Source organism: Lutra lutra, chromosome 1, assembly GCF_902655055.1.
Source record: "Lutra lutra chromosome 1, mLutLut1.2, whole genome shotgun sequence".
NCBI lineage: Eukaryota > Metazoa > Chordata > Mammalia > Carnivora > Mustelidae > Lutra > Lutra lutra.
Genome location: NC_062278.1, coordinates 155,742,433 through 155,769,832, shown reverse-complemented (window position 1 = coordinate 155,769,832; position 27,400 = coordinate 155,742,433). Strand labels below are relative to the sequence as shown.

At 46.4% G+C, this 27,400-nt stretch overlaps 1 protein-coding gene across 1 annotated transcript in view; it reads left to right on the top strand.

Annotated features, from left to right (window-relative positions):
* ITGA9 (integrin subunit alpha 9) overlaps nt 1-27,400 on the top strand; it is a 327,427-nt gene that overhangs the window by 275,644 nt on the left and 24,383 nt on the right. Inside the window, exons 24-26 of the mRNA XM_047740712.1 lie at nt 14,322-14,447; nt 16,499-16,618; nt 20,352-20,453. Coding sequence (XP_047596668.1) covers nt 14,322-14,447; nt 16,499-16,618; nt 20,352-20,453 — 348 coding nt within the window. The remainder of the gene's footprint in view (nt 1-14,321; nt 14,448-16,498; nt 16,619-20,351; nt 20,454-27,400) is intronic.

Sequence of the window (27,400 nt, the reverse complement as noted above, 5' to 3'; positions counted from 1 at the left end):
GAGAAACAGACTCTACAGAATTAGTCCAAGCAAGACACTAAACCAAGAGGCAAAGATAACAAAGTAACAACTATCACCTCCCAAAGCAGGGGAAAGAATACAGAGTGGCCACAACAATTGAGTAAAACCTTCAGGTTTTGGGTTTTTTTTACAAATTTTTTTTACAAAAAAATTTATGAAACATGCAAAGAATTTGGAACAAGGTAAACAGTGTACAGGGAGAGAAAAGAAATCAGTTGAAGCTGCTGCTCTGAGGAACCCGGATGTTGTTGGATTTAGTCATCAAGGACTTCAAAGCAGCTATTACAAATGTGCTTAGAGAACTAAATGAAACCATGTTTAAAGAATTAAAGGAAAGTGTGATAACAATGACTCGTCGGATAGAGAATATCAATAAAAGATGGAAATGGTTAAAAAAAAAAAAAAAGCCAAGTAGAAAGATAGATCAGTGCAGACCATTGAAAGTGAAGAACAGAAAGAAAAAAATAATAAAAATGAATAATAAAAATGAGCAAAGCTTCAGAGACCTATGAGACACCATAACGTATAGACATAAAAAGACACATAATTGGAGTTCCAGAAGGAGAGGATAGCAAGAAAGGGACAGAAAAAAATATGAAAGAATTGCCCCAGACAGTGGAGTTACATAGACTTCTGCACAGTAACTGATACAAAGACAATTGGCTATCCATTTGGCAAGGAATTACAGAAAACCTCTACCTCACTAGGAAAAAAAAAAATAGGTGGATTTGAAGGTGATGTATAAAAAGAAGTATTAGTGGAAAGTACTGAATATTTTCATAATCTTTGGATGGGAAAGCTCTTCTTCCTAAGCAAGTCATAAAACCCAGAACCTATAAAGAAAAGATTAAAAGATTAAATCTATAAAAGTGTTTAACTTTTGTGTGATCATAAAATGTTACAAACAAACTAAAAGATATTTGGGATAATGTATTTGCTACAGAGCTAACAGATATGTAAATGTCTTCTTCAGAGCAATGAGGAAAAGACCAAAAATTATAAAAATGGGTGAAGAGATATGAACAGGCAATTCACAAAAACTTTAATGGCAAATAAATATGTAAAAAAAAACAAATACAAATAAATGACAAACATTAGCATCACTGGTAATCAGAGAAATGTAAACTCAAAAGAAAATAAGGTCTGCACCCAATTAAACTGGCAAAATCCAAAAGATTGTTAATATCCATTGTTGGTTAAGATGAGGAGAAATGGGCACTCTTAAATACTGTTGGTGTAAAAGCCAATTTAACAGTAACTATTGGAATTTAAAATATGAATACCAACAATTCCACTTTTAGGAACCTGTCTCAAAATTCTCACATAAATATGTGTCCAGCAGAAATTTCTAACTTTTCGATAGTAGATGTAGCTGTCATTGTTCTCAGCATAAATGTAAGCTTTCTCTATTTTGGTGAAATAGAAAATAATATTCCACTGGGATTCTGAGAGGAAGCTGTTAGATTCAGTTTTTTAAAAAGGTAGTAATAATAATACATTTTTATTAAGAACTTGCTACAGATGAGGCACAATAACAAGTAACTTACCTGGACAAATTCCTTTAATCTTCATGAGAATTTGGCCAGGAAGCAGAGGCAGAGGGAGATGCCAAGGACATGGAGTTCGTAAGTGGCTAAGTTAGTGTTCACTCTTAACCACTAGACTGTACAGCCACCTGCAAGGCCTCATGACATCTTTTTCTCCAGACATGAGCTGTCCAACAGCACTGTATCACCTGAGCATTAGAAATGTAGAAATGCCGAATTTCAGGCTCAACCCAGAGCAGCTAAATCAGAATCTGCATTTTAGCAGTATCCCCAGTGACGCATTTGCACATTAATATTGAGAAGCCCTGGCCTAAAGCATATTACTTAAATCACTCCAAGCTTCTCTTTCCCCAACTATGGTGATGACAGTCTTTGCCATTCAAGACTGTTGTGGGCAATCTTTTATCCACATGTTCACTCAGTCATTCAGCAAATGCTTTGCACCCACCATATGCCAAGACTGGTTTTGGCTGCAGGGTTAAAAAAAAGGGGGGGGGGCAGACAAAAAAATAATAATTTCCAGCTCTCATGTAGCTTATGTTCTAGTAGAGAAAATTAATAAGTAAAATAGAACAGCATATTACATGATGATAAGTGCTGTGAGGACAACAAAGGAGACCAGGGAGTGAGGATGGGAAAGTTTGTAGTTTTCAAGAGAGGTTGCTGAGACCTTCATTCAGGGTGGGGAACCCGAGCTGTCTCAGGAAGTTGTCATGTGGTCCTTGTGTATAAAGGCCTTAGCAAGCCTGTGTTTCCTGAGAATTCTCTCTCCTTGCTTTGATCCCTGCTTGGTTTCTCTCCTGTGACACCCCAGCCCCTGTGCAGTGTCCACACTGGACATCCAGGAGCCTCTGTGTGTGTGTTCATTAGGACTCACCCTAGGGGAGTTTTCTGCCACAAAGTGGACCACTTAGTCACTGACAAGGCAGTGGACAGTCACACTGGTTTTTAAAGCTGCTGGTGGCCGAAGCACATTTTGCAGAAGAGAAGTCCTGGGCTTCATGGCTTAGTTATACTTAGAGGGTAATGGCAACAGGAAGTCTCCCTTGCAGCAAGCTTGCTGGAGCCCAAAACTTAACTTGTACACAAGCCAGGTCTGGTACTTTAAAGCAACCTGGTGTGTAACCCCCGGGTTTTCTCTGTAAAAAGATTGGCAAGGAAATTTTTTATTTTTTACTTGAGGCAAGGGAGAAGGGGGTAGGGGAAAATGGAGAGAGAGACTCTTAAGCAGGGACAATGCCCAGCATGGAGTTCAATCTCATGACCCTGAGATCATGACCTGAGCTGAAATCAAGAGTTGGACACTTAACCGACTAAGTGATCCAGGCGCCCCAGCAAGGAGATCTTAATGTCAAACCATGTGGTCTAAAACCCAGCATGACCTCCTATCCACCTTTTCAGGCGATTTCCTCCAATATCTTTTGCCTCTGACCTTGTTCACCAGCCACTCTGGACCATGAAGGCTGGCAATCCACCCACCATGCGCTTCCCTGGGCTTCCTGACCTGGTTTCTTCCTTCCCTCTGGCTGTGGAAAGCCCACTCATTCCTCAAGACTGAAGTCTCACACATCCTCTCTTCCATCATGCCCTCTCAGATATCTTCCTGGGTGGTCCTGCCCCAGGGCCTTTATACCTGCCTCTGCGAAGAGCACTCTTCCCCCAGATCTTTGCGTGGCTGGCTCCTTCTCTTAGTGGGGGGTCTGAGCCTAAAGTTCACCTTTTCATTGAGGTCTTCCTGACCACCTAAGTTAGTGTTGCAAACCTCCATCAACTAGATCCCATTTCCCTGTGTTATTTTCTTCATAGCACTTGCCACTGTCTGCAATTACTATTTTTCGTTGTCTGTCTTCTTCCACAAGATTGAAAACACCGTGACAGGAAAGTCACAGCTGCCTTGTTTCCTGGGTATCCCCAGCATTCGATGCCTGGCCATGGTACGTGCTCAGACAAATGAAAGAATGGGCCATGCCCGCTCTGTTAAAATCAACACAAGTATTTCTTTCTGCCTTCACGTAGGGTGTGTGTCCTTAAACACCTGCACACCCCACAGCACATCTAATAAGCACCTCGTATGTCCTAGGGATTCAGGAGATTTATATTGAGTTGAAATCCCATGACTAGGTTGTTTTCAGCAGCTTCCCTTAACCTACAGCAAAAGTTGCGTTAATTTCAATGTGGGAATAAGTAAAAAAGGTAAAACTTTGAAATAAGGGGCTAAATCATGTAATAGAAACAAAGGCTTCTAAGCGGAAACTTGAACTCCACAAGTTTTGATCAGCGACATCGTATAAACATTCTCCTTCACACACACACACACACACACACACACGCACACACATGCACAGAATCAAGCCCGCTGCTCTCAGCAGAGGCCTCAAACCATTTTTTTTTTCTTTCTCTTCCTTCTGCGTATGTCTGAGTGTGAGCTGAATAGTCAAGTTTTGAAATGAGTCAGGATGAGGTTGGCTTCAATTTTTTTTTTTTTTTCTCAACAGAAGCCAAACACTTAAAAGTGGGGGAGATGGCTGATTGAATTTTGGAGAGAGAGTTACGTTCCTGGGCTCTTGGGTCAATTTTAGTTTTGGCTAGAGGGAGAAAGTGTGTGTTTCCTTGCACAGCTCACATTCAACACACACCGTCTGGAGGGTGGGGATGAGGTTCGGCCTGGGTTGTCCACACGCAGTGTGACCCAGAGGCCGCCCTCTGACCCATGTGGACAGATGCATGAATCAAGCCAGCAGTGACATCTCCCTGCTGACTGAGGGCGCCAGCTTATCAAGGAGCCTGGGGTCCTGTGCTCACTGCCAGCCACTGTGACATCTGGAAGCATGAACGCTTTGTTGCTGGTCGGAATGCCCACGCTTCACTGCAGGGTTGCTCTGGTCCCTGACATGGAAGAGCCTTTAAAGTCAGTGATTATGCTGTTTACTTCCCCTTGTTCCTTAAAAGCAACAGGACACAGAGCCCTGTCGTTGCCGGGTGAGGGCTTGTTACAGAAGTTGCTAACAGGAAGTCTCGCTGAGGATAAACAGAGCTCATCGGTCGTTGCCCAGAAACACGTGGTTCTCATTTAACCTGCTCAGGACTCGTTGTGGATGCTTCAGAAGCACAAAAACAAGAAAACTCCTCTCTCTGACATACACGCCATGTTTCTTCCGACCCCAAGGAACTTTCTCGACTTTGTTAGATGCTGGGAGGTATGCTCTCCCCGGCCTTCTGGGAGCCCGCTTCCCTCACTTCTCCTTAGTGATCCAAACTGAGGAGCGACAGCGTACTTCAGACCCCTCACCAAGTCTTAAAACTCTAGGCTGAAGCTTTCTTTTCACTGCCCTGATGGAGGTACTCTCAGAAAGTTGTATTGGGAGGTTAGACAGATGGCTGCACGTGAGACAGCAATCAGAAAATGATGGGTCTTTACGCTTTTTTAAAGAGTTTTATTTGTTTATTTGAGAGAGCGCTCATGTGCAAGCAGGGGAAAGCGCAGAGGGAGAGAGAGGATCTCAAGGAGGCTTGCGCTGAGCACCGAGCGGACACGGGTTTCGATCTCGCAGCCCTGAGATGGTGACCTGAGCCGACGAAACCAGGAGTCGAACGGTCCCTCAACCGACTGAGACACCCAGGCGCCCCTTTAGTCTTTGATAAGGGGGTAATTATCAAGTGATACATCTAATAAATGCAGCCATAGCTCAGTGAATCAATAGGTCCATTACTTTATCCTTTAATGTAAGACGGAGAGGAGCTCTGTTCTTTACCATAAGCCGGGTCTAAGCTAGACCCACGATCTAAATAAACTGATACGGTTCCAAGGGCTGTGTTGTGTCCCACAGTGGGGGCTACTGACCATTTATTACCCAGATCAACAGACTGTTCTGTCTCCAAAATGCTTCATTATCTGTGGAAGGAAAACATTTTTGGCACACACGTCAAGTGCTCAGATAACATATTTATGTCTCCCTGTTTCACTAAAGAGAATCTGACCGCATCTGGAAATTCTTTTGTGTCAATGCTTCTCTGAAGCTACTTCCCATCTGTATTCCTTTAACTCCAGGGAAAGACCATCCCCACCCTTGAGAAATGGGCCTCAGCCCGGAGACTGGGCTTTCTCTGATTAAATGTAAATGAATTCTCTTTCCCAGGGCAGCCTGCACTCTTGACTTTCCAGCAGGCTGGCCGGCCACACCCAGAGGAAAAGGAGTGGGGGCAGCAGGGAGGGCATGCCACTTTTTTGCCAAACCCTAGAGGTGCTAAAGGGGAAAAACCATTGGCTTTTACCATAAAAGTGAAATATTTTATGAAGTAACGGCAGACTCATACAGAGGTCAGAACTGTATAATGGATTGTGCTCTCCCTTTGCTCTGGAAGATGGATTCTGAGGCTTTGCCCCTTTATTTCCTTTTTCAGTTTGGGTCTCAGAAACACCCTGACCTTTCACAGTGGTGGTGGCCTAAAGGGCTGGGGGAGGGGGTGTGAGGAAGCAAGCATTTTATTTAGAAGGTAATTTTCAATGAGAGAAGAAACCTCGCAAGTGAAAGTTAGAATCTTCTCAAGCTTTTTAATGTTACTGCCTTTGCCCCATCTGGGAATTAAATGACAGCAGGCCAGTCTTAAACTCCTTGCTCTTCCTGCTCTATCCCCAACTCTGCCGGTTTGGAGGTGGGCTGTTCTGCTCTTATTCCCTTTTTTTCAGTTCAGAAACAGACCATGCTCTTCATCTGGGTGAGGATCGAGGTGGGGAGGGACTGGCCAAAGACAGAGCCTCCTGTTAACTTCGTATTGTCGTGATCACCAAAGTGTCTTGCCTTTTGTCTGTATGAACACATTGGGGTCTCTAGCTACACACAGAGGTAAATAACCAGAAAGCAGAACTCGCTGAACTGACAAACAAGGGGCCCTTTTCACAAAGCAAGGGGAAAGGGCTGAGGGAGAGAGAGAATCTCACGGAGACTCACGCTGAGCGCCAAGCGGACACGGGTCTCGATCTCACAACCCTGAGATGGTGACCTGAGCTGAAACCAGGAGTCGGACGGTCCCTCAACTGACTGAGCCACGGAGGTGCCCCTTTAGTTTTTGATAAGGGGATAATGATCAAGTGATACATCTAATAAATGTAACCAAAGCAAGAGAACACGTGCCCCCAGAGGGCCTACTGGAGGATGCTTTTGAGAACTCCTTCCTTTACATGATGATGCCTGCACACAAAAGCGGTGTGTTCAGCCTTTCAGATACATTAGTAACCTAAAGCTAGGCATACCCATTAGGAGGAAGTACCTGGAATTGTCATTGGTTTCTCTGTCCTTATGTTAAGCAGTGCCATTGCAGGTGAAAAATCAAAGTAATTATATGGGGCCTTGGAGCAGCTACCCCTACTGCATTATTCTGGGTCTGTATTATTACAAAGACTCGAAATAACTGGTAATACATGAAAATATTTGTTTTAGGATTTATTAGTAAAATACTATCCTCACTTCCCATTCTTTGGTCAGTGCCAAGAAACACTCAATAGTGAATCAGAGCAATGTGATTTAACCTAAGTCATATCTTAAGGAGCTCTGTCAGACTGGAAAAGACTGTTTATCACAGTTTATATTTTGCTGAATGGAAAATATGTAGTTCTTATTTATCTTTCTGTGAGTAAACATCTTGGGCCAGGCTAATTAGCCAGTTGGTGTCATCTCTCAATCATTTTATGAGTATTGTTTTTAAATTTAAATATCCTTGAAGTCCTAAAATTAATTTCACCAAAACCTCTAAAGGTTTTGGTAGGCTAAAGGTTTGGCCTCCTGTGGGAGAAGGGAGCTTATTCTCTTCTGATACTCAGTTCCCAGATGAGGCAGTAATTGAATTAGCAAAGAAGGCATTGAAAACATTCTCTGGGTTTTCAAACTCAAGGGGCGTGTGACTCTCAAGGAGCAGGTGGCAAGTCAGGGGACAGGTTGTGTTTACTCAGTTGCCGTCAGCTGTGATGGGTGTAATACGATATGGAAAAGCAGCCCAAGGATGTAACAGAGAACACAGAGTCAGTGATTAATAGATAAATGTGAGTTAACATGAAACACATGTTACTCGAAAATGAGCCTGTGCCCTCTTAATCCAGTCAATTTAACAAACATAGTTTTAAATCAAACTTCCCCTTAAGACCACCGTTGGTGAAGACTCCAAACATCATTCTGGGGGCGGGGGGAGCTCATTGTCACTTTGTTCCCCTGCTCATTGAATCCCCCGTTTCTCTTCTGTTGGCTGTGTACTGTGTTCAAGGCAGTCCATCAACCCAGGGAGACTCCGGTGACCTTTCCATCCCTGGACCCCGGCCAGCTGGAGGATGATCAAGGAATGGGGCTGTTGCTGGTAGGAGGGAGACATCTATGCCTTAGCCTGCTAAACACGTACCAGCAATTGCACATGCCCCAAGTGAGAAGTGGGTCCTTCACGTGAGATGTGTTCATTGCCATCTGGGTAGCTGCCTGCCCCCTCCACCCAATCTAAGATTCGCCTGCAAGACCCTCCTCTGTGTCCAGCCCACCTCTCCTGCCTGCTTTTGGACCGCTAGTACACAGCATTCATTGTGTACCTGAGCCATGTTGAACTCTTGGGCTCTCCCCAGGTCAAGTTTACTGTTTGAACCTCTGTGCTTCTGCAGATGCTGTTCCTCCCTGCCTGGAATTACCTTCCCCTCCTCACTTGGCTCTCTGGAAGTTCTCTTTATCTTCCAAGAGCCGTGGGAAGTGCCACCGCCCCTGAGTCCTGAGTGCAGGTGACAACAAGCCCACTGCTGGGGGAAGGAGAAATTTGTAGACAAGAGTCATGGTGGTAGCAGGGCCACTGCTCTGAGCATTGTGAGCGGATGGACATGAGAGGAGGGTCCAAATACATGGGGGACAGGCGCTGTGCAGTCAGGGCCCAGGGAAGGGGGACCAGGAGAGCTTCAGAGGTGACACTTCTTCCACAGTCAAAATATCTAGGTACATGACTGGCTACTTACCCTCTCTGGGCCTCAGTCTTCTGATCGGCAAAATAAGGGTGAAAATTAAGGAGACCAGATGTTCCAGTTTGCCTGGCACATTCCTGATATTGGTCTCTATCTTACCAGTCTACCTGGTTCACTTCCCCACTTCACTCTCAAAAAGGTCCTGGTTTGGACAATAAATGATATGGTTACCTTACTCATGGCAGAGTAAGATTCAGTGCATTTCCTAGCTCTTAGAATAGTACCAGCGTGAGCTAGTAGTATTCCTGTTTGTATGTGAACTCCATACGGGGACAGGGCCTTAAGCAGCTGGAATTGGTTTCCAGGGTGATACGCTTGGGGAATGAGACTCAGAAAACAGATCGAAAGACTTCTCCGTCCCTCCAGTCTTCAGACCCAGAGACAAAGACTGCATTAGGGCTGCTCTGTTCTGGTACCCCAGGGGAGGCCTGTGTCTTTCTCTAACTCTAGGTCAGCAAACAACTCTGAGGTACCTTATTAGGCCCCTATCCCCAGGCCACCAATGCTCTGTTTCCTCCAGCCCCTGCATCAGACCACCACAGCCCAGAACGTCTTTAGTTAAAGCTCTAGATGTTTCTTTGAATGGTAACATGCAAAAGATGGATTCTCTTTTGTGGTATCATACCCGTGGAATCACCCCAATTCATGTTTTGAACCCCGTATTTTATAAAATGAGGTTTTGCCAGGCCACTTAGATTGTACTGAGCACTTTGTCCTCGGATAGGCCTGGGACCTTGGTGGCTTCTGACCATGAACCTTCCTGACCGAGGCTGACACAGACCCTGCCACCAAGTGATGTCCATATCTCCTTGGGCTCCTGACAATTTCCCAAATCACCAACATCTCTTCCTTTCTGACTTGCACAATGTTTTCTTTGGGGTCGGGACAGGAGAGTGGAGAAGACCAAAAGCCAGCAGAAAACCCTCAATTCCTTGGCAGAATCCAGCCTCGACATTGTGTCCTGCATCCTCCTGTCCTTCCTGTGTATGTTTGGTGAAGTCCTTTGATTCATATTCCGATGGACATGGACCTCTTCCAGCTCCTGGAGGTCCTGGAAGTTAAGCAGCCATGTCATGGGAAGCATTTGGACTCGGATAGTGTGGGAAATTAATGAGAAGTGAGTGGGCAGAGATGAGCGGGGGGCAACGGCCACAGAGTCCTTGACCAGCCACGGAAACGAAGTTGTTGGACATGAGTGCTGTGGCATTTGGATTGCCTGTAATGCAAGAAGAAAATAGTACTTCTCCTTGATTTTAGGAAAAGAAGATGGTTAGAACCAAGCTGGGGGTGATCAGTCGTTGCTTATCTATGTAATGTGAGACTGGGTGTCCCTGCGCTCTTAAAAAATGCACAGATAGTTCTCAGAGTAGGAATTAGCAGGTGAGGACCACCTTAGGGGCCACCCAGATCCCCCATTCTCATTTTACACGAGGCAGCTGGAGCCCTGGAGACCCGAACTGGCCCAGCTCTCAGGAGGCAGAGCTGGGGCTGAAGCCCAGGACGGTCAAGTGCTCATTGAGGCCATCTGTGCCATGGGATTCCTTCACTGGGTGCTTCTTGCTGCCAACAGCCAGTCACATGACCTTGGACGGCTCCTGGAACTCGGGGGTTCTGGTTCCTTATCTGTCAGCTGAGGCCAAGGAACTGCGTGATCTGCAGGCTGCCTCCCAGAAACCACATTCCAGGATGCTCTGTTCCCCTTCCAACCCCAGACAGCAGGGAGCAGCCTGGCCCCCCAGCCAGCAGGCACTTTTATCTCCCACGCTCTAGCCAGGGGTTGTTTTTCTGGCCACATGGGTCAGGACGGAGGATTCTGGGCTTCCTAGGCTTCTAGGTGAGTGCTTCCTTCCTTTGGCCCAGATAGGAACAAGAAGATATGGTTTCCCTCCACCTTTGCTGGTCCGTGACTCCTGCCCCAACCCCATCCTCAGCCTCTATACCTGAGAACCAGGAAAGTGGTTATAAACACCAGCTCCGGAGCTGGATGGTCTGCTAACTGGGAGACCTCGGGCAGTCAACCGGTCTCCCCTTGCCCTCTGTTTCTCCATCTGTAAAATGGGGATAGTAACAGCCCTCATCTCCGAGGCAAGGACTGCATGAGCTACTATGTGTAAACCACTCAGAAACTGCCCACAGTAAGGGCCACACACGTGGGGTGTGTTTTGGTGTTATCACAACTGTCGCATTCATTCCTATCCAACATAGAAAAATCCTTCCCTTCCATGGCCCGGCCAGAGCCTGAACTGATCACTTCTAGCTGAGGGAGTGTCTGCAGCAGGATAAACAGGTTCAGAACCAGACCCACGCAACACCAAGCAATCTTCGGTCTCCCTTTGAAAGAGGACCTCCCTGAAACCTCGCAGAAAAATGTCATTGCCTTGCCTCCGCCCCCCACTGAAGTGATTCCTGTGTAACACAGTCAGGAGCACAACTGGCTGAGAATCTCATTCACTTATTCACCACAGACTCAGTCTCCACTTCCCTTCTCCAGATTCCACTGGGGCAGATCAAATGTCACAGGGGATCACATCACATCACTGTCGGCCCCGTTCACTGGCCCCCGAGACTCCAGGGGAAAGAGGCAAGGGAAGCTCTGAGCCACATCTCTGTTACACCGGGCACACAGTGGGACTTGGCCACTGCTCACCCCCTTGCTTTCTCCATCCCAGCTTCCTGCCCGTCTGTGTGGGGGTCTTCACAGCGCCAGCCTCCTCACACCCCAGGTTAGCGAGACTGGCTGAGCTGGGGCTCCGTTCCGCACTTCCTCTCCCAGCCTAGAGACCCAAAGCACCAGTTTGCAGAGCCAGGAGGAACTCTGCCCCCATCCCTGATTTTAATTAGGGACGAACGCATCCTGGAAGACTCAGAGATTCTGTTTCTCTAAACCCAGATCAATGTGTTTGTGTGGTCAGGCCCAGTCATCTCAACAAGAGGAATGCGCATACCCCAAGGCTGCCCAAGGACCATTTTTCCAGTGGCCTTTCAGCAAATGTCCACCCCAGAGGACAAACAGGGAAAGTGGAGGATGGTTCAGAGTGAAACATGATTGGAATCAAGAACATGAGCACAACACATTCAAGTTCTCAAAGCCCAATGAATGAAGTGTTTTCCATCCACGATGTGCCCTATGTGACTAAACAGAGGGTAACCCCAAATAACACAATCCCCCACTTCCCTGATGAGGTCCACTTAACACTTTTTTGGCTGACTTAGTAGGAGTGAGAGGTGTGGTTGTCTTGGAGGTAGGGGATGGGAATGGACTGGTAAGAGGCCAGAGGGAACTTTCTGGAGTGAATGACGGATTCTGTACCTTCACTGGGGTGGTGGTGACTTGGGTGATTTCATTTGTCACATTTCGTCAGCCTACACCCTTAAGATCTGTGCGTGTTTGTGAATGTAAATTTTACCTCCATAAAAGTAATTAGAAATAGGAATTAAATAATATCTACTTATCGGCACGCCTGGGTGGCTCAGTCGTTAAGCATCTGCCTTCAGCTCAGGTCATGATCCCAGGATCCTGGGACATAGCCCCTCGTCAGGCTTCGCGGGAAGCCTGCTTCTCCCTCTCCCCCTCCCCCTCCCCCTGCTTATGTTCCCTCTCTCCCTGTGACGTTCTCAGTTAAATAAATAAAATCTTTAAAAAATATATTCTACTTATAATATTTAACCTAACTATGCTGTTGTATGCTTAAAATTATGTAAGAATAACATATTCATCTATATTGCTCTTCTCATTCACACATCTCCCAAAAAGATGTTATGCAAATGTATCTCCTTTGAGATCAGCATCTATCACAACGAAGCTACTTTTCAGTTGTTTTCCAGAGCATATCATCTTAAATTTGTCTAATTAATTTGGAATGCAGGACGTTTTGAATCCAAGATTCTTGCTGAAATTTTATGGCAAAACACAAGTGCCTATCTGCATAACATTGCAGTGGTTTTTCTCATTTGTCTTGTGATTACCCGTAATCTTCACCACATAAGCGACCTGTGTTTTGCTTTCTAAAATGAGCTTTAAAATATTTATCACAGTTTGACACACTTGCACCTGAGGAATAATCCCCAAAGCTGTGTTAAATCTCATTTCCTCTTACCCGTTATTTCCCTCCCATGACCTCTAAAAGCAGCCAAAACCAGCATTGATTGAGACCGTTTCAGCTGCTGTGTCTTCCCAGGTTTTGTAGTTCAAATAAAGTAATTGAGGGGCGCCTGGGTGGCTCAGTCATTAAGTGTCTGCCTTCGGCTCAGGTCATGATCCCAGGGTCCTGGGATGGAGTTCCGCATCGGGCTCCCTGCTCAGTGGGGAGCCTGCTTCTCCCTCTGTCTCTGGCACCCCTCTCGCTTGTGTTTGCGTGCTCACTTTCTCTCAAATAGATAAACACAATCTTTAAAAAAAAATAAAGTAATTGAGACAGTCCCAATTATAAGACAGTCTTAAAGAATAATAATTCCTAAACTAGGAGAGATTGGTAAAGGCAACGCTCTCTTTCCTAATAATATGAGGAAGTAGACCTTCATCTTAATTTGGTTTTTTTTTTAGGTATATACAGTAAATCCTGGCATATGTGTTTAGACCAAAGATAAAGTCTGGATTAATGCAGCAGACCTGGAGGTCTTATTTTAGAGTTCATTATGAAAAGATTAGCACTGTTGGCTTAAGTTGGAAGTTTCTTTAAGTTAAAATTTTTAAGTTTTGCTCCCTACCATGAATGGGAAGCTGAAACACTCTTGAATAAATTCAAACACACTGTATTTTCCTCAAGGGCATTAAAAATAAGAGTGTTTGATTTAAACAGATGATTCTGGTTAGAAATGGGGTTATAAACACAATCCTAAATTATGAATTACTAACTATGGATTTTACCACTTGACCTGAAGTTCTGTCTAGTCCTCAGCTAAAACTGGTGTGGTCTGATGAGGTATATAAAGAAGTCTTGGTTTTTTTCAACATTTCCTCAGTGTAGGCATCAAAATAGTGTTGTTCTCAAAGAAACCAACATGGGAGACCATATGCTGTTGTTTTGGGGTGTTTCGTTTTCCGTGTTGTCGTTCAGCACTGTTGTCATCTGAAGCAAAATCAGATAACTCACCAAGAGCTCACGGGCATATAAGCTCCTGCATGGCTCGATCAGGTGGCGGCCCAACTTTTTTTTTTTTTTTTTTTTTTTTTTTGGTAGCCTAACCCTCATTTTAAGTGACAGTAAATGTGGTTGCGGCTCTCGTTGGAGCAGAGAATGGGGCCCAGAGAAGTCCTGCTAGATGCCTCTTCTCCTCTTTAGGGAGCCAACTATGGGGTTTTACAGCACCCTGGGAGTTCCATCGAACACAGTTTGAAAACCTCTGGCAGTGGACTGTGCATGAGGGCTTGGTCTCAGAAGACCTGGGTTCTGGGCTCTGTGATTATTGGCCAGTGACAACCTGAGTCTCAGCTTTCTCACTCAGCTTTCTCAGAGAGTAGCTACAAGGAGGCTTATAAATGTGCTTTGGAAACTGTGAAGTATGGGGTTTGTTTTGTTCCTGGAGTCTTACTGTCTCCTAGTCACATCTCAACTGCATGCTGTGTACCATCTCGTCTCAATTATTTAAGGACTTTGGATTGTTTGGCCTAGTTGATGCTACCACTCTGTCCTTCAGCTTCACACTCTCCACTGGAGAATAGATAAGGGGGAGGAGCCAACTTTGTTATCCCCCCTAGAATAAGGGATTCCAGCCTCGTGATTCATTCTTGGGGCAGAACACTCTGACAGATTTCTTTTCACTTTCAGGTGAGCCAAGAGAAGGGAAACTGCTCTTTCCAGAAAAACCCAACCCCCTGCATCATCCCTCAAGAGCAAGAAAATATCTTCCATACAATATTTGCCTTTTTCACCAAGTCTGGAAGAAAAGTCTTGGTAAGAATTTGCTTACTAGTTGGGTTAACATGGGTGGTCCTCACTAGGAAGGCAAGTCTGAGATGAGAGGCCAGTTTTCTCTTTGGCATTTATTATTTCCCAAATCTGGTTTCAATCAATTGGCGTATAAAGTCACGAGAACTGTGGTCAACTCCCATTTTTCAGCCTGAGGTTTCAATCAAAGTGTTAAATTTACATTTCAAATTCCACTGCCTGGCAAAGGGAAAACCTTTGCAACCCACCAAGCACAAAGTAAAACATTTCCCCAGCTCGTATGAGTCTAATCAAGAGTGATGGTTCTCCTACAAGCGCTGTGGAAAACTCTTGGGCAGGATATTCTGAAATTAAATATCTCTGTACCCTGAGACCCAGCAGTTCCATTCCCAGGTGTATCCCCAAGAGAAATGGGTATTTATGTCCCCCAAAACACGTGGTTGAGAATGTTTACAGTAATCTTCCTATAGCTAAAATCTGGGAACAGTCTGGTCGCCATCAACAGAAGAACTGGTAGACCGTTGTGGTGTAACTACACCCGGGAATATTACAGAATAACGAACAGTACTACCACACATGGCAGCAAGAATGGATCTCACGGACATAATAATGCTTGAAAAAAGCTGGAGCCAAAGCACACACACGAAGTTCAGAGACAGCAAGATTAGCAATGGTGTTGGAGGTCAGAATAGTGGTTAATCTTGAAGGGCTATCAACAGGCAGGGGTATGAGGGGAACTGCTTAAGTACCGGAAACGTTCTACATCTTGATCTGGATATAAACATGTAAAATATATCAAGATGGACCCTTAAGATTTATTCTGTCTAGTGTATGTAAGTTACACCTCCATTGTTTTCAAGTGAGGGTTTTGAAGATGGAATTGTACACTTCCCCAAAGCCTCCTATTCCCCCATATATCTTCAGCTCCTTATTTCAGGCTGGGCGCATTTCCCTCACATTGTTTTTCTCTCTTTTTTTTTTTTTTCCTGAAAAAGAAAGTAGGACTATTTGCCCCTTGGGATGTGGGGGTGTGGGGTGCCTAGGTGTCTCAGTCAGTTAAACAGCTGCCTTAGGCTCAGGTCATGATCCCAGGGTCCTGGCATCAAGCTCCATATCAGGCTCCGGGACAGACCGAGAGTCTGCTTCTCCCTCTCCCTCTGCCTGCTGTTCTGGCTACTTGTGCTCTCTATATATCTCTGTCAAACAAATAAATAAAATCTTAAAAAAAAAAAAAAAAAGAATATGGGGGTGGTTTTTTGGTTTTTAGGGTTTTTCTTAGTTTTGTTTTTTTGTTTTTACTTACCTAGTGCTGATGATACAACTATTTTTAAAAGCCCTTAGAATTGTTAGGTACACTGATATTTAGTGGTTTGACAGACACAACTCTGTATCTGACTGACAGTCTTACCCCACACTTGAAACGTCATAAACATATGTTTATACGTTTTGGATCCTACCTTACAGAAGAGAAGAATTCCTCTTGTGTGACTTTAATTTGGAATTGTGGTTTCTATTGGTGACTCACATATTTTCTTGGTCAAACCTGCGCTTTTCTTTACTCATGTGTTTCATGAATCCTATGACTTCTCAGCCCTCTCATTTGCTCTACCTGAAAAAGGAGCATGAACGTATATTTGCCACTGCACAGGCAAAAATTACATAATGTAGGAAATACATCTTAGTTCAGAACTCATAAGAAAAATGCTTTTGGAATATGTAAATGTTTATTTTTAAAATGTTTATTTTTAAAATGTTTGTTTTTTTAAAGCAATTCTTTCTCCTTGGAAATCCAATTTTGGGGTAGGGTAAACCAGTGGGTGACTTTTTCCCATTTGCTTGACAAAAGTTAGGTTCTGGTGCTTTGTGGGCAGGAAACCCCTCTATTGCCCTCTGGTGGCAAGAAGGAATGATTGCACCTTCCTATGGAATTCCTCTGCCTGGGATCCTCCTAGTGACCAGAATAGAACCTCATGGAGCCCTCTACTTCATAAAGCGCTGTACATTTGTCTTTGTTTTTAATACCATTTGACAGACAGTTCTCTGATTTTTCTTCTCAGGACTGTGAAAAACAAGGAATTTCTTGCCTAACAATGCACTGTAACCTTAGTGCGCTTGCTAAAGAAGAAAGTCGTACTATAGACATTTACATGCTGCTGAACACAGAAATATTGAAAAAGGTAATACCTGGGGCACTGCACTCTTTGGGTTCATTTAAAAGCATCGGAGTGGGTTTTCTCAGAACTCTGCCTGTTAAAACTTTTCTGGCAAGTTCCATTGGTAGTTTGCTGCTAGAGATCCTTGCTATATCAAGGGTGCTCTGAGGACCAGCAGTATCAGTGTCACTTGGGAACTTATTAGAAATGAAGAATTTTTAAGAAAAAAAAAGAAGAAGAAAGAAAGAAAGAAAAGAAAGGCAGAATCTTAGGCTCTATGACCCAGACTTACTAAATCAGCATCTTCACTTTAATAAATTCCCCAAGTGTTTTGTGTGTACATTTAAGTTTCTCAGACTTTAGTTTGCATCAGAATTATCTGGAGACCTTGTTAAAATGCAAATTCAAGTTTGACATTCTGTATTTCTGACAAGATCCCAAGTGATGCCAGTACCACTGCTCTCGTTCTAAATCAGTGGTTGACAGACCTTTTCTGTAAAAGGCCAGTAGTAAATATTTCAGGCTTTACAGGCCATACAGTCTCTTGCCACAGCCCAGCTCTGCCACTGTATGGTGAAAGCCACCACAGGCGATCCTCAATGGGTGTGTTCCACATTGGCTGTGTTCCAATAAACCTTTATTTACGAAAACAGGCAAAGGGCCAGATTTGACCCTTGGGTGGTAGTTTGCCAGTCCTTCGTTTGGATGACACCTTATTTCAGAGAAGCCCAACTTTTGAATTTCAGGTGACTTTGCCAGTATGAGTTTATCATATCAAAAGTGGCTCATTTAAAAATACCTCAGTCAGTGAATAAAAAAATGTCAGACAAATTCACTGATTTATTTTAACAGAAGAGCTGCTGAGTATGAAAGGCCACATCCAATGAGACGCTTTAAAAATAATCACTTGTGGAGCGCCTGGGTGGCTCAGTGGGTTAAGCCGCTGCCTTTGGCTCAGGTCATGATCTCAGGGTCCTGGGATCGAGTCCCGCATCGGGCTCTCTGCTCAGCAGGGAGCCTGCTTCCCTCTCTCTCTCTCTCTCTCTCTCTCTCTGCCTGCCTCTCTGTCTACTTGTGATCTCTCTCTGTCAAATAAATAAATAAAATATTTAAAAAAAAATCACTTGTGAAGATAAAATAAAATATGCCCGTTAGCCACAGAGATTCTATTCATTTTCCTCTGGAAGAACTTAATGTGTTCAGTGTAAACCTGAATGAATATCTTTAGAAAAGTCATTCCAATGTTAGTTTTTAAGGTAGGCGTGGCAGTAGCGTGCTGACCTGAGAAATCGAGGCAGGAGGGATGCCAGCTGCTCTGCCCACTGACCACCTGTAGCTGGCCCAGCCCGCCCCCTCCCAGGCAGAGCCCTGCCCGGTTCCCTTCTCTTTGGTTTCCTTTGCAGGAAAATCAGTTTGGGAGGCGTTGGGCTCTCATAGCAGTGATTCCCTGTTGTGCTTCTCCTTTTAAAAAGGACAGTGTTGGGAGAGGACCCAGCAGGAGCCAGAACCCCAGTAGCTATCCTGAGATTCCAAGAAGGGGGTTTTGAAGCCCCACATCACAGGAAGTACCTTCCCGGCAGGGGTCCTCAGGACCCCATGTACTTACCTGCCCTTGGCTGGTGGCTCTGGTGACAGTTTTTTCCCCCATGCCACAGTCATCACTATTGCCAGAGTCCTGATGATGGCACTGAGGGCAGGAAGCCACTCTCATTCCTCTTTCACCCTTAACCCAGATGTCAGCTGCTTGCACTCCAGTCATCTGTCCTTAATTTAATCGCAAGGCCTAAGGCTTTTCTCGTATCCGGCTCTGCGGCCTCTCTGTGTCTTTATCCCACCACCGATCCATGGGGATCCTTTGCTGAGGGGCATGCCCCCCTGACTGCTGTTCCCAAAGGCCATCCATCCCAGTCTGTACCCCAAGAGACAGCTGCAGGGTGTCCTCTGTAACTGTGACAGGCTCCTTCTCCCTGAAAACGCCCTTTCCTCAGAAACCAGAAATTCCAAGTGCAAAAGAAAGCTGAAAAGGAGGCTGACCTGGAACCAGATGGGACCCCAGCTCCTCCCAGAGCTTGAAATGCAGAAAGTCTGTCCCCTGAAGCCAGCCACGGCCTCCCTTGGGAAGTGAGCACTAGCAGCCCAGAGCCCTCTGGCCTTCCTGAGGGAATGGAGCTGCTCCAGGCTTGTGGTTTGCCTGGGCCTACCGTCCTGTTTATTTTCCTTTGACCTCAAGGTCCGGCCCCAGACCAAGGAATTTGAGGTCTTATTGTTTGGATCTTAACAGGTTTTCATTTGAAAAGTGGGGTCTGACTTTGTAAATTAGCAGAGGATTCCGATTTCTCTGAAAGTGTTCTCGGCCTTTAGCTCTGACAATTGCCATCATCGTCGTCATTACTGTTGTAAGACCATCCAAGATGAGACGATGATCCAAGGTTGCCAACACGGTATATCCCAACACACAAACCCACAAATCTGTGAAACTGTTAAATTGGCCAAAAGCTTATCTGCCTACAAAATTATTTACTGCTTAATGAGAGCTCAGTGGCGCAGTCCGTTTGAGCGACAAGCTTCCCAGAAGGATTCAAAATCGGTGTTATTGCTGTTTTTAAAAAAAGAGCAATAATCAGTGCGTAGCTCCCAGGTAAAGGACAGAGTGGCGGCCCCGGGTGTCCTCCCAGAAAGGCCTTTGTGGTTTCTTCGGCAGAGAGGAGCAGAGGGCTCCCTCAAAGTGTTTTCTAGAAGAGGGTCCTCCACTTTCATTTTTAGAGGGTAGGTTTTACCAGAAGTGGGGCAGAGCTGCATCTGATGGGTACCTCCCTGGGTGGCAGACAGGCTGAGGAGATGTGGGTGGGTGTGCCCCGTGACACCTTGCTGGCAGAGCCCCAGCCGCCCCCATGGGTGGGCTGCCTACAGTCTGTTTTCACGCCAGAAGTTTCCACCCAAGGTCATGTAGCACCGACCGTCTCCACCGGGGGCTCAAGGTCCTGACCCTTCCCAGAACCACAGTTCTGCCCTGTCCTTTTCCAACTTCCTCCTCCCTTGCTGCCTGGGAGCCATTTTCTCATTATCTGGATCTGAGCCCCCACCAAGGCTGGTGACTGCCTTTGGTTGGTGGGCTATTCTGAGTGTTAGAAGACCCCACGCCCACCCCAGTGTCGTTGCTCTTCGGGCCATCGCCTGATATATAAGCCGAATGTTCCCTTTCTCATCCCTCCATCCTGTACCCTCTCTCCGCGTTTAATGGCGTTGACCCCCAGGCAGTCTCACATAAGGGCAGAGAAAGAGTTAAAAGTAACTCATGTGAAGGGTTTGAGGGTTGTGGTCAGAGCAGGAAGATGCTTGAGAAATAGAAATCAGATGCCTTCTACGGAATGCCAGGCCTGGATTTGTCATAGACAATTAAACAGCTTTATTTATTTTCTGCTCTTTGTGAATATGTCAGTATCAATATCCAAATACCTGGCTCTTACCTCTTGGAAACCGCAGCACACCAGCTCGCATGTATTGATGATCGGCAAAACTTCAGTTTCTCAGCACCCACCATGGCGTGAGGGAATTTGAGAAAGCTCTGGAAATCTCTGCTTCACATAGGTCCCAGGGATAGGGGAGGCATCTAGTTCAGTGATAACATTTTTGTCTGGCCCACGTGGAATCTTGGAATTTAGTTATACCCACTCCCTTAAGGGCCAGACATTGTCACTTAAAAAAAAAAAGAAGGTAAAGGAAAATCTGTCACTGAGTTCTGTTGCTTCTTCCACAGGACAGCTCATCTGTCATCCAGTTTATGACCCGCGCCAAGGTCAAGGTGGACCCTGCCCTGAGGGTGGTGGAGATACCCAATGGGAACCCAGAAGAGATGATGGTGAGTCAGCCACGCCTGGAATCTGGGTGGTGTCGTGCTGGAATTCGAGGGTAAAGATGGTCTCTGGGCCAAGATGTCAGCTTTGTGGTAGACCCAAGACCAGGCCTGCCTTGGCCTCCAGGCCCGCATGGAGAGCTTCTGTGGTCTGCTCTTGTGATAGCCTTGTTCTTCACGGTGCCACCATTATGTGAAAGCTCCCTGCTATGACCGGCCAAAGGAAAAATAGTCTGGAAGCACCCTTGACAGGGCTTGGAGTTCCACTCTGAAAGCCAAGACTATTTTTTATCTTTCTCAGACCTTTCCCTGAAATCTCTTCTGCCTCCCCAATCACATTACTCCATGGATAAACACTGGGTGTTTTAAAAACAAGTTGTTTGAATAACTTGAAAGAGGTCACATCCAGGTTTCCAAGCCCTAGAACTTTTCTTTCATTCTCTACGCCCTTGTCCTTTGTAAAGTGCCATTGGGAGGCAGGCCTCAGAGACACAGGAAGGCGTAGCAGCCAGGAGGCTTGGACGTGGGGGTGTGGGAGAGGCTGGAGGAGAAGTGTGGCCTTGGGATTTTACTGCCCTTTACTGATTTACAGGGGTGGGGATGGGAGGCACATCCCTGACACCCACACTGAGATGCTAGCAGAGAGAAAGAGGACACAGCAGCCTGTGAACTGTTTTTGCCACTGAGCTAGTGCCAGTGACGCTACCTTTTGGTACCCCTTCCCTGGAATTCACCTTCTCTCGGGGGACTCTTGGAAGAGTCCATGTTGCTATGACAAATTTACCAATGTGATAAATTCATAGAGATTATGTACCTACAAAGAGAAAGTGGTTAACTTATTTCCTGTCGATAATGGAAATACCACGCGTCTAAAGGTTAGGATGGGGAGCAGACTGAAGCCCGCTCTTATGAGGCCCTAAAAAAATAAGTCTCTGGGGACCACCACGAAACCTCAGTCCCTCTGCTGTGTGTGGTGAGCAAGAGATGAGCATTGGCTGGTCCAGCATGAATGTGGATCTGTGAGGTGGGGAGGGGTGTGAGAGCCACACCGGGACCTGTCTCAGTGCAGGGAAGGACTGTCAGACGCAGAGCTTGACTCCTCTGTTCCCACTGAGGAACTGGCCAGCCACTCATTTTAATAACAGAAACGGAATGGGATGCCAAGGAAAGGCACTGGCATCTCTCACCCTCGAGGGTGAGTTTTGCTGGAGGTCAGATATTCGGAGCTGGCGTTGGCCTTTCCCTCCCTGCCTTTTGGCCATTGCACTGCTAATTCGGACCCTCACCTGGGAAGTGAAGGAGAATGTGATTCATCGCTCACGGTCATCGCTCTGGTTAAAAAGACTTCCAGAATGCAGTCCATGCCCAACAGGGAGGTTTGGAACTTTGGGGTAGACCACAGTGTCCCCAGTTAAGAGCTAGTGGATATAATTTGGCAGGTTTTCTACAGGTGGAATTCCTTGTGTAGATGAAAAAAGAAAAAAAAAATCACCGGGCACATTGCCTTGGCTGAGAACACGGAGCTGTGGGATCCAGGAAGACATTGCTTAACATCCCATTGTCAGCTTCTGAGTCATCTGTACACCCCCAAAATACCACTTCCATTAATTACTGTTCCACTTTGAGCACTGTGGTGATATTTCCATTATCAAGAATTCTTTGGAAGAAGCTCTCATTTCCACTGATTTTTCTTTAGCACCCAGCCATCAAAATCCTACAACGTACCCTTATCCCTCCTTTCCGGGACTTTGCCTTTTCAACCCATGAGCTAAGATGAAGTCCTACAATCTGTTCTCAACTTTCCTGGCAGGGGGGAAAAAAGTCTTTTCTGAGTAGGAAGGTTTGCTTTTTTAGAACAAACACGTTCTTCCCTGCGTGAGTCTTCTGAATGCCTGGCTTTCTGTCAGCTGTCTATTTGAGGGGAAATTTCCATGGAGGATAGCCACTAAATTTAAACCAGGCAAAATTTCACAAGATTGTAGAATAGGTACCACATTTTGAGGGCCTTGGAACAAACAGGAAGTGTACGAAGCAGGTTGTGGGCAAGGAAAGGAAACGATCCTATCTGTAACCACCTAATGTGTCCACGGTGGTCAATTTCATCAACAGAAACATCCCCTGATTTTCCTGGGACCCTTGGGATCTTTTGTTTTTATGCTATGGTCTGAGTAGTGCTTGACAAAAGCATTTGGGTGAAAAACTAGAAATACGTAATAGATTCTTAAAGCGTCTGCCCTGATATTAATAAATAGGTCTGGGAGTACTTTTCTGGGTCAGGTGTTAGCATTTGTCCAAGACCAACCCCACCAAGCGCCCCTGGTTGTGTGCAGATTCACACGTGAGAGTTCCAGGCGAGACCGGTGGGGTGGCATTCCGTACCACTTTCCAGGGGCTAAGAATATGCTGAATTTCCTATTCTTATTCAACCCAACCCAACTTTTCAGGGAGAGTTGCCAACGACCAGGGCTAAAAATTCCCCCAGGGCCAACCAAAAATCTAGACAATCGGCTTTGCCACTGCGAGCCACCAACCCCAGCTCCCTTCTCAGGCTGGATGAGAAGCTTGTAGGAATTACAGAGCAAACCTATTTTCTTGATATTTTCAAGTAGCAGAAAATATGATACATACATAAATCCCCAGGTGAATACATCATTGCCAGGTGGGTTGGGTACGGGGCTGAGATCTTAGGAGCCAGCAGGAGGGACTGGCACTGTCATTTCGGCAGAATTGGAATGGGTTCAAAGGCTATCTGGTGGCTCTCAGCATCGCCGGGAAAGCTGGAGAATCAGACTGGGGACAGGACAGGAGTCGAGACACCCAAGGAGCCAGGATCCCCAGGCTCAGTCCGGCCGTAGGAAGAGCCTGATGTAGTGCGCTGGACACAGCTGTCCCTACCTGGCATCTCTGGGCCTCTTGCTGAGTCAGGCAGGAGCCTCTCGCTGGCTGAGGTTCAGTCCCTGTCTCAGGGAGACCACACCCCAGGGAGAGCAGATCATGGGCACTTGGGCCTCAGCATTGCCCTGAGACTGACACAGAGTAGGATTCCCCAGCACTGGACGCGGGGTCATAACAGGACTACTAAAAAGTGACAAATGCTTCTCTAATCCTGAGGGTCAGCATTGGACCAGCTAAGCCCTGGCTTTTCTTAGAGCACCTGTCAGAGCCAGAGTCCTCGTTCAGTCACTCAATCATTTAGACCACTTCGTTGGGCAAGCACTGTGGCCTCGGTGAGAAAATGAGAAAATCTTTGTCCAAAAATCGTTAAGGAGTGTTTGTACTCTTTTGCCTTTTTTTTTTTTTTTTTAAGAAATAATGTGCTTGAATCAGCACCGTTTCCTTGCCTATTGAACAGAGCAAATGTTTGGGGCCCTCCACCTTCTGCCACGGTGCATGGGGACCGTAGGTGCACACTAGCATTCACCTCCCTCGTGCAGCCCGCTGCCATCAGCATCCCTCCCGCAGACGGGAAGATGGGTCAGAATTTTGGCAAGTGCCCAGAGATTCCCTCGTGCCTCCACCTCCCCACCCCAGATTAGAACTACTAAGCTTATTCCTCTTATGAACGAAGGGCCTCTGACACTCGGGAAGAAGAAATGACTTGCCCAAGACCTCACAGTGACTGAGCCAAGAACAGTGCCCCAGACCCTTGACTCCCAGCCTGGTATTCCTTCCCCCTCCCCACTGCAGCCCGCCAGTCCTACGGGAAGGCATTGAGCCTACAGGGGTGAAAGGGCCTGGACAAATGCAAAGTATCCAGGAGAGAAAGGAAATCACTGATTCGTTTTAAAGTATCTCTGTTAAAACCACCCAGGTGGCCTTGGAGCCTGGCCAGCTCCTTCAGACTGGACCTGGCTGTCCTCACCCCAGAGGCGGCTTTCCCCTCTCGGTCTAATCAGACCCCAGAATGAAGCCTCAGGACTGCAGCTGTGCTTCCACTTCTAAGGAAAGCTGCCCTATTAAGCACTCATTGATGAGCACAGCAATTTTCTCCAAAGCCATTTCAGTTCAGTTCCCAGGCTTGGCCCCTTCGAGAAGTCATCCTCTGTGGAAATGGAGCACGGCATCTCCCCCTTGGGAGTGAGAAGAATCCAGATTCAAATCCATCTCCTTCACATCCTAGCTGTGTGACTCTGGGTGTCAGGTTGGCTCTGCAAGCCTCCATTTTCCCACCCACAAGACGGTAAAACTGCTTTCTACTTGCTAGAGACTTGTGCCTTTGTTTTGCACCCTACCATTGCCCCCCAGCTAAGACATAAGCCAGGGCATCTCAATCAGAGAGGCATCACCTAACGTGGTGAACAGAGGTGACTCCAAAAAATGCCACTTATGGTCCTTTCGTTGTGCTGCTTCCCGATACAAGCCTTGAACCTCAGATTACATTGAGATGTAGGATGAAGAAGAGAGTCATTGGAAGATCACCACCAGGCCCATCGCATACCATCATCCAAAGGTGGTCCTCCCCCTCACCCCCAACCCCCACAAGCGAGAATTCACTTGTAAGCATAAGGAATTGAGTAGTATCCCAGCACCGTCTGCCAGAACATGAGTCTTACTTCCTAATAGTCACCATTTGCGTATTTACTTGATGAATACTTATTGCGGGCTTGCTAAGAGCCAGATGCTGTAGTAGGCGCTGGGTTCAATAGGGAGCCAAGTAAACACGGTCCCCGCACTCCCAGAGCTGAATGAGAGGACTACAGATGGTAAACAGGGAAGCAAAGAGGATTTCATTTCAAACTGGGGTTAGTTCTATGGGACTCACCTGCTTTCTATAAAGGGGGTCATAGAATCTTTCTCCAAGGACATTGAGACCTAGAACTCGAGAAGGAATTTGCTGGCCAAGGATGGGGAGAAGCACCCCAGTTTGCCTGAAGACCCGAACAGCCCGCCAGGTTCACGACTCAGACCATTGTGGCAAGAGCCTGGGGAACAGCACAGATATCCGTGGGGGGGATGTGGGCATGGCCACACCATGTCATGCCAGGGGGTGGTAGCAAAGGGAAGCCACCAAGAGCTCCTGTTTGACACAGGGAATGGCATGATCCAGGAGGCGGCTGACCCTTGAACAATGCAGGCAGGGGTCAGGTGCACCGACCCATCTGGCAGTTAGAAATCCACACATAACCTTTGTCTCTCCAAAAGCGTAATGACTAATAGCCCACTACTGACTGGAAGCCTTACTGATAACGTGAACAGTCTGTTACCATGCATTCGGTATGTTATCTGCATTATGTGCTATATTCGCACAATAAAGTCGGCTAGAGAAAAGAAAACGTTACTAAGAAACTCATAAGGGAGAGAAAATACATTTACAGCACTGTGCTGTATTTATCAAGAAAAAAAATCAGCATGAGAGTGACCCGTACAGTTCAAACCTGTGTGATTCAAGGGTCAGCTGTATGGCCTTTAAAAATCATGGGCCGCCGTGGTGCTGACAGATCGTAAGACGGAAAGGTGGACCTAAGAGGGCTAGTTAGAAGCTTGTGACAGTTACCTGGCAAGAGGTGATGGTGACAGAGGAGATGGAAGTGGGCAGGTGGATTTTGTCAGTGAGGAAGTAGCAATTTGTGCAGGTCACATGTAGGGAGAGCCTGTCCAAAAGGGTTGGGAGGGATTAAACAATACCTCGATGCAAAACTCCTTGCCTGGTGTGTCCACATGGGGGGCTCAGCTCATGGAGGCTCTCACTGCAGAAAGAGAAGGCCAAGGACAGGATGAACGCATGAAGAGTCAGCCTTTCCCTCCCCCAAATCCTCGAGAGTCTCAGTCAGTTTATCCCAATCCAGTGATGTCTGGTTTTCATCATGACTGTCGTCATTGTTGTTATTTTTGTAAACAACAGACCCACTAAATTGAATATGCTCTGGTTGAATCAGGGCTGGGGGACCTTAGTTCCCCCAGTTTTTTATCTCCATTTCCTTTTTTTTTTCTTTCTTTATAAGATTTCATTTATTTACTTGAGAAAGGGAGAAAGATCAAGCACAAGCAGAGGGGAGGGGCAAAGGGAGAGGAGAAGCAGACTCCCCACTGAGCAGGGAGCCCAATGCAGGACTCGAGCCCAGCACCCTGGGATCACAACCTGAGCCAAAGGCAGAAGTTTAACTGATGGAGCCACCCAGGTGCCCTTTATTTCCATTTCCCTTGGTGGCCTCTGTATCCCTAGACTCTAGAGAGTTCTGTGTGAAAGGTTGTATTTTAGGACAGGGGTGCTGTCCAATCCATCCAGTTCTTTCACTAGACATGAGTTGAACCCCCAATAAGTGTGAACAAGAAATCTTTTTACCCTCCAGACTTCCACAGCACGCACGCATACATGCGTGCACACAGCTGTGCGTGCAGCACAGAATGGTTACGTGCTGAGAACGCCTTGCTGAAGGGAGGACAGGCTGCTTGGAAGGAGGCATGACCCTGAAAAGGCCCTGGAGGAGTTTTCTAAGGGCCAAGGAGAAAGGACAGGCATGCCACAGGAAGCTGCGTGGGTCCTAGGCTAGACTCTCAAGAGGCAAACGTGAGACGAGTGTGTGAGCCCAGGAAAGGACTGAGATCATGGGATAGGGAAGACAAAGGGGAAGAGGAAGGATGAGATTTCAGGGGACCCTAGCCTCAGCCTGATGCTGTGGGGGACTCTGGAATACACAGACCACCCCAGAGTTTGTCCTCCTTGAAGCAAGGCAGCTGGCTTTCAGACCTGCTTGTCACTGGCTGAGGGCTGTTTCAGGAAGAAGCTCAAGGTCCTTTGCCCTCTCCCAGCGTAACCTAGGGAAAGTGGCCTCGAAATCATGCCATCCACTGGAATGTCCACTGTGCTCAATGACTTCGATGTTTTAGATCTGTACGTGTATGTTTAGTTCCTATGGTGTGCCGGCATTTGATGTGCTCAGCTCTGGTGACCCTCCGAACTAGCTATCATTACTCTCTTCTCCAACGGGGAAACTGAGGCTCCAGGAGGTGAA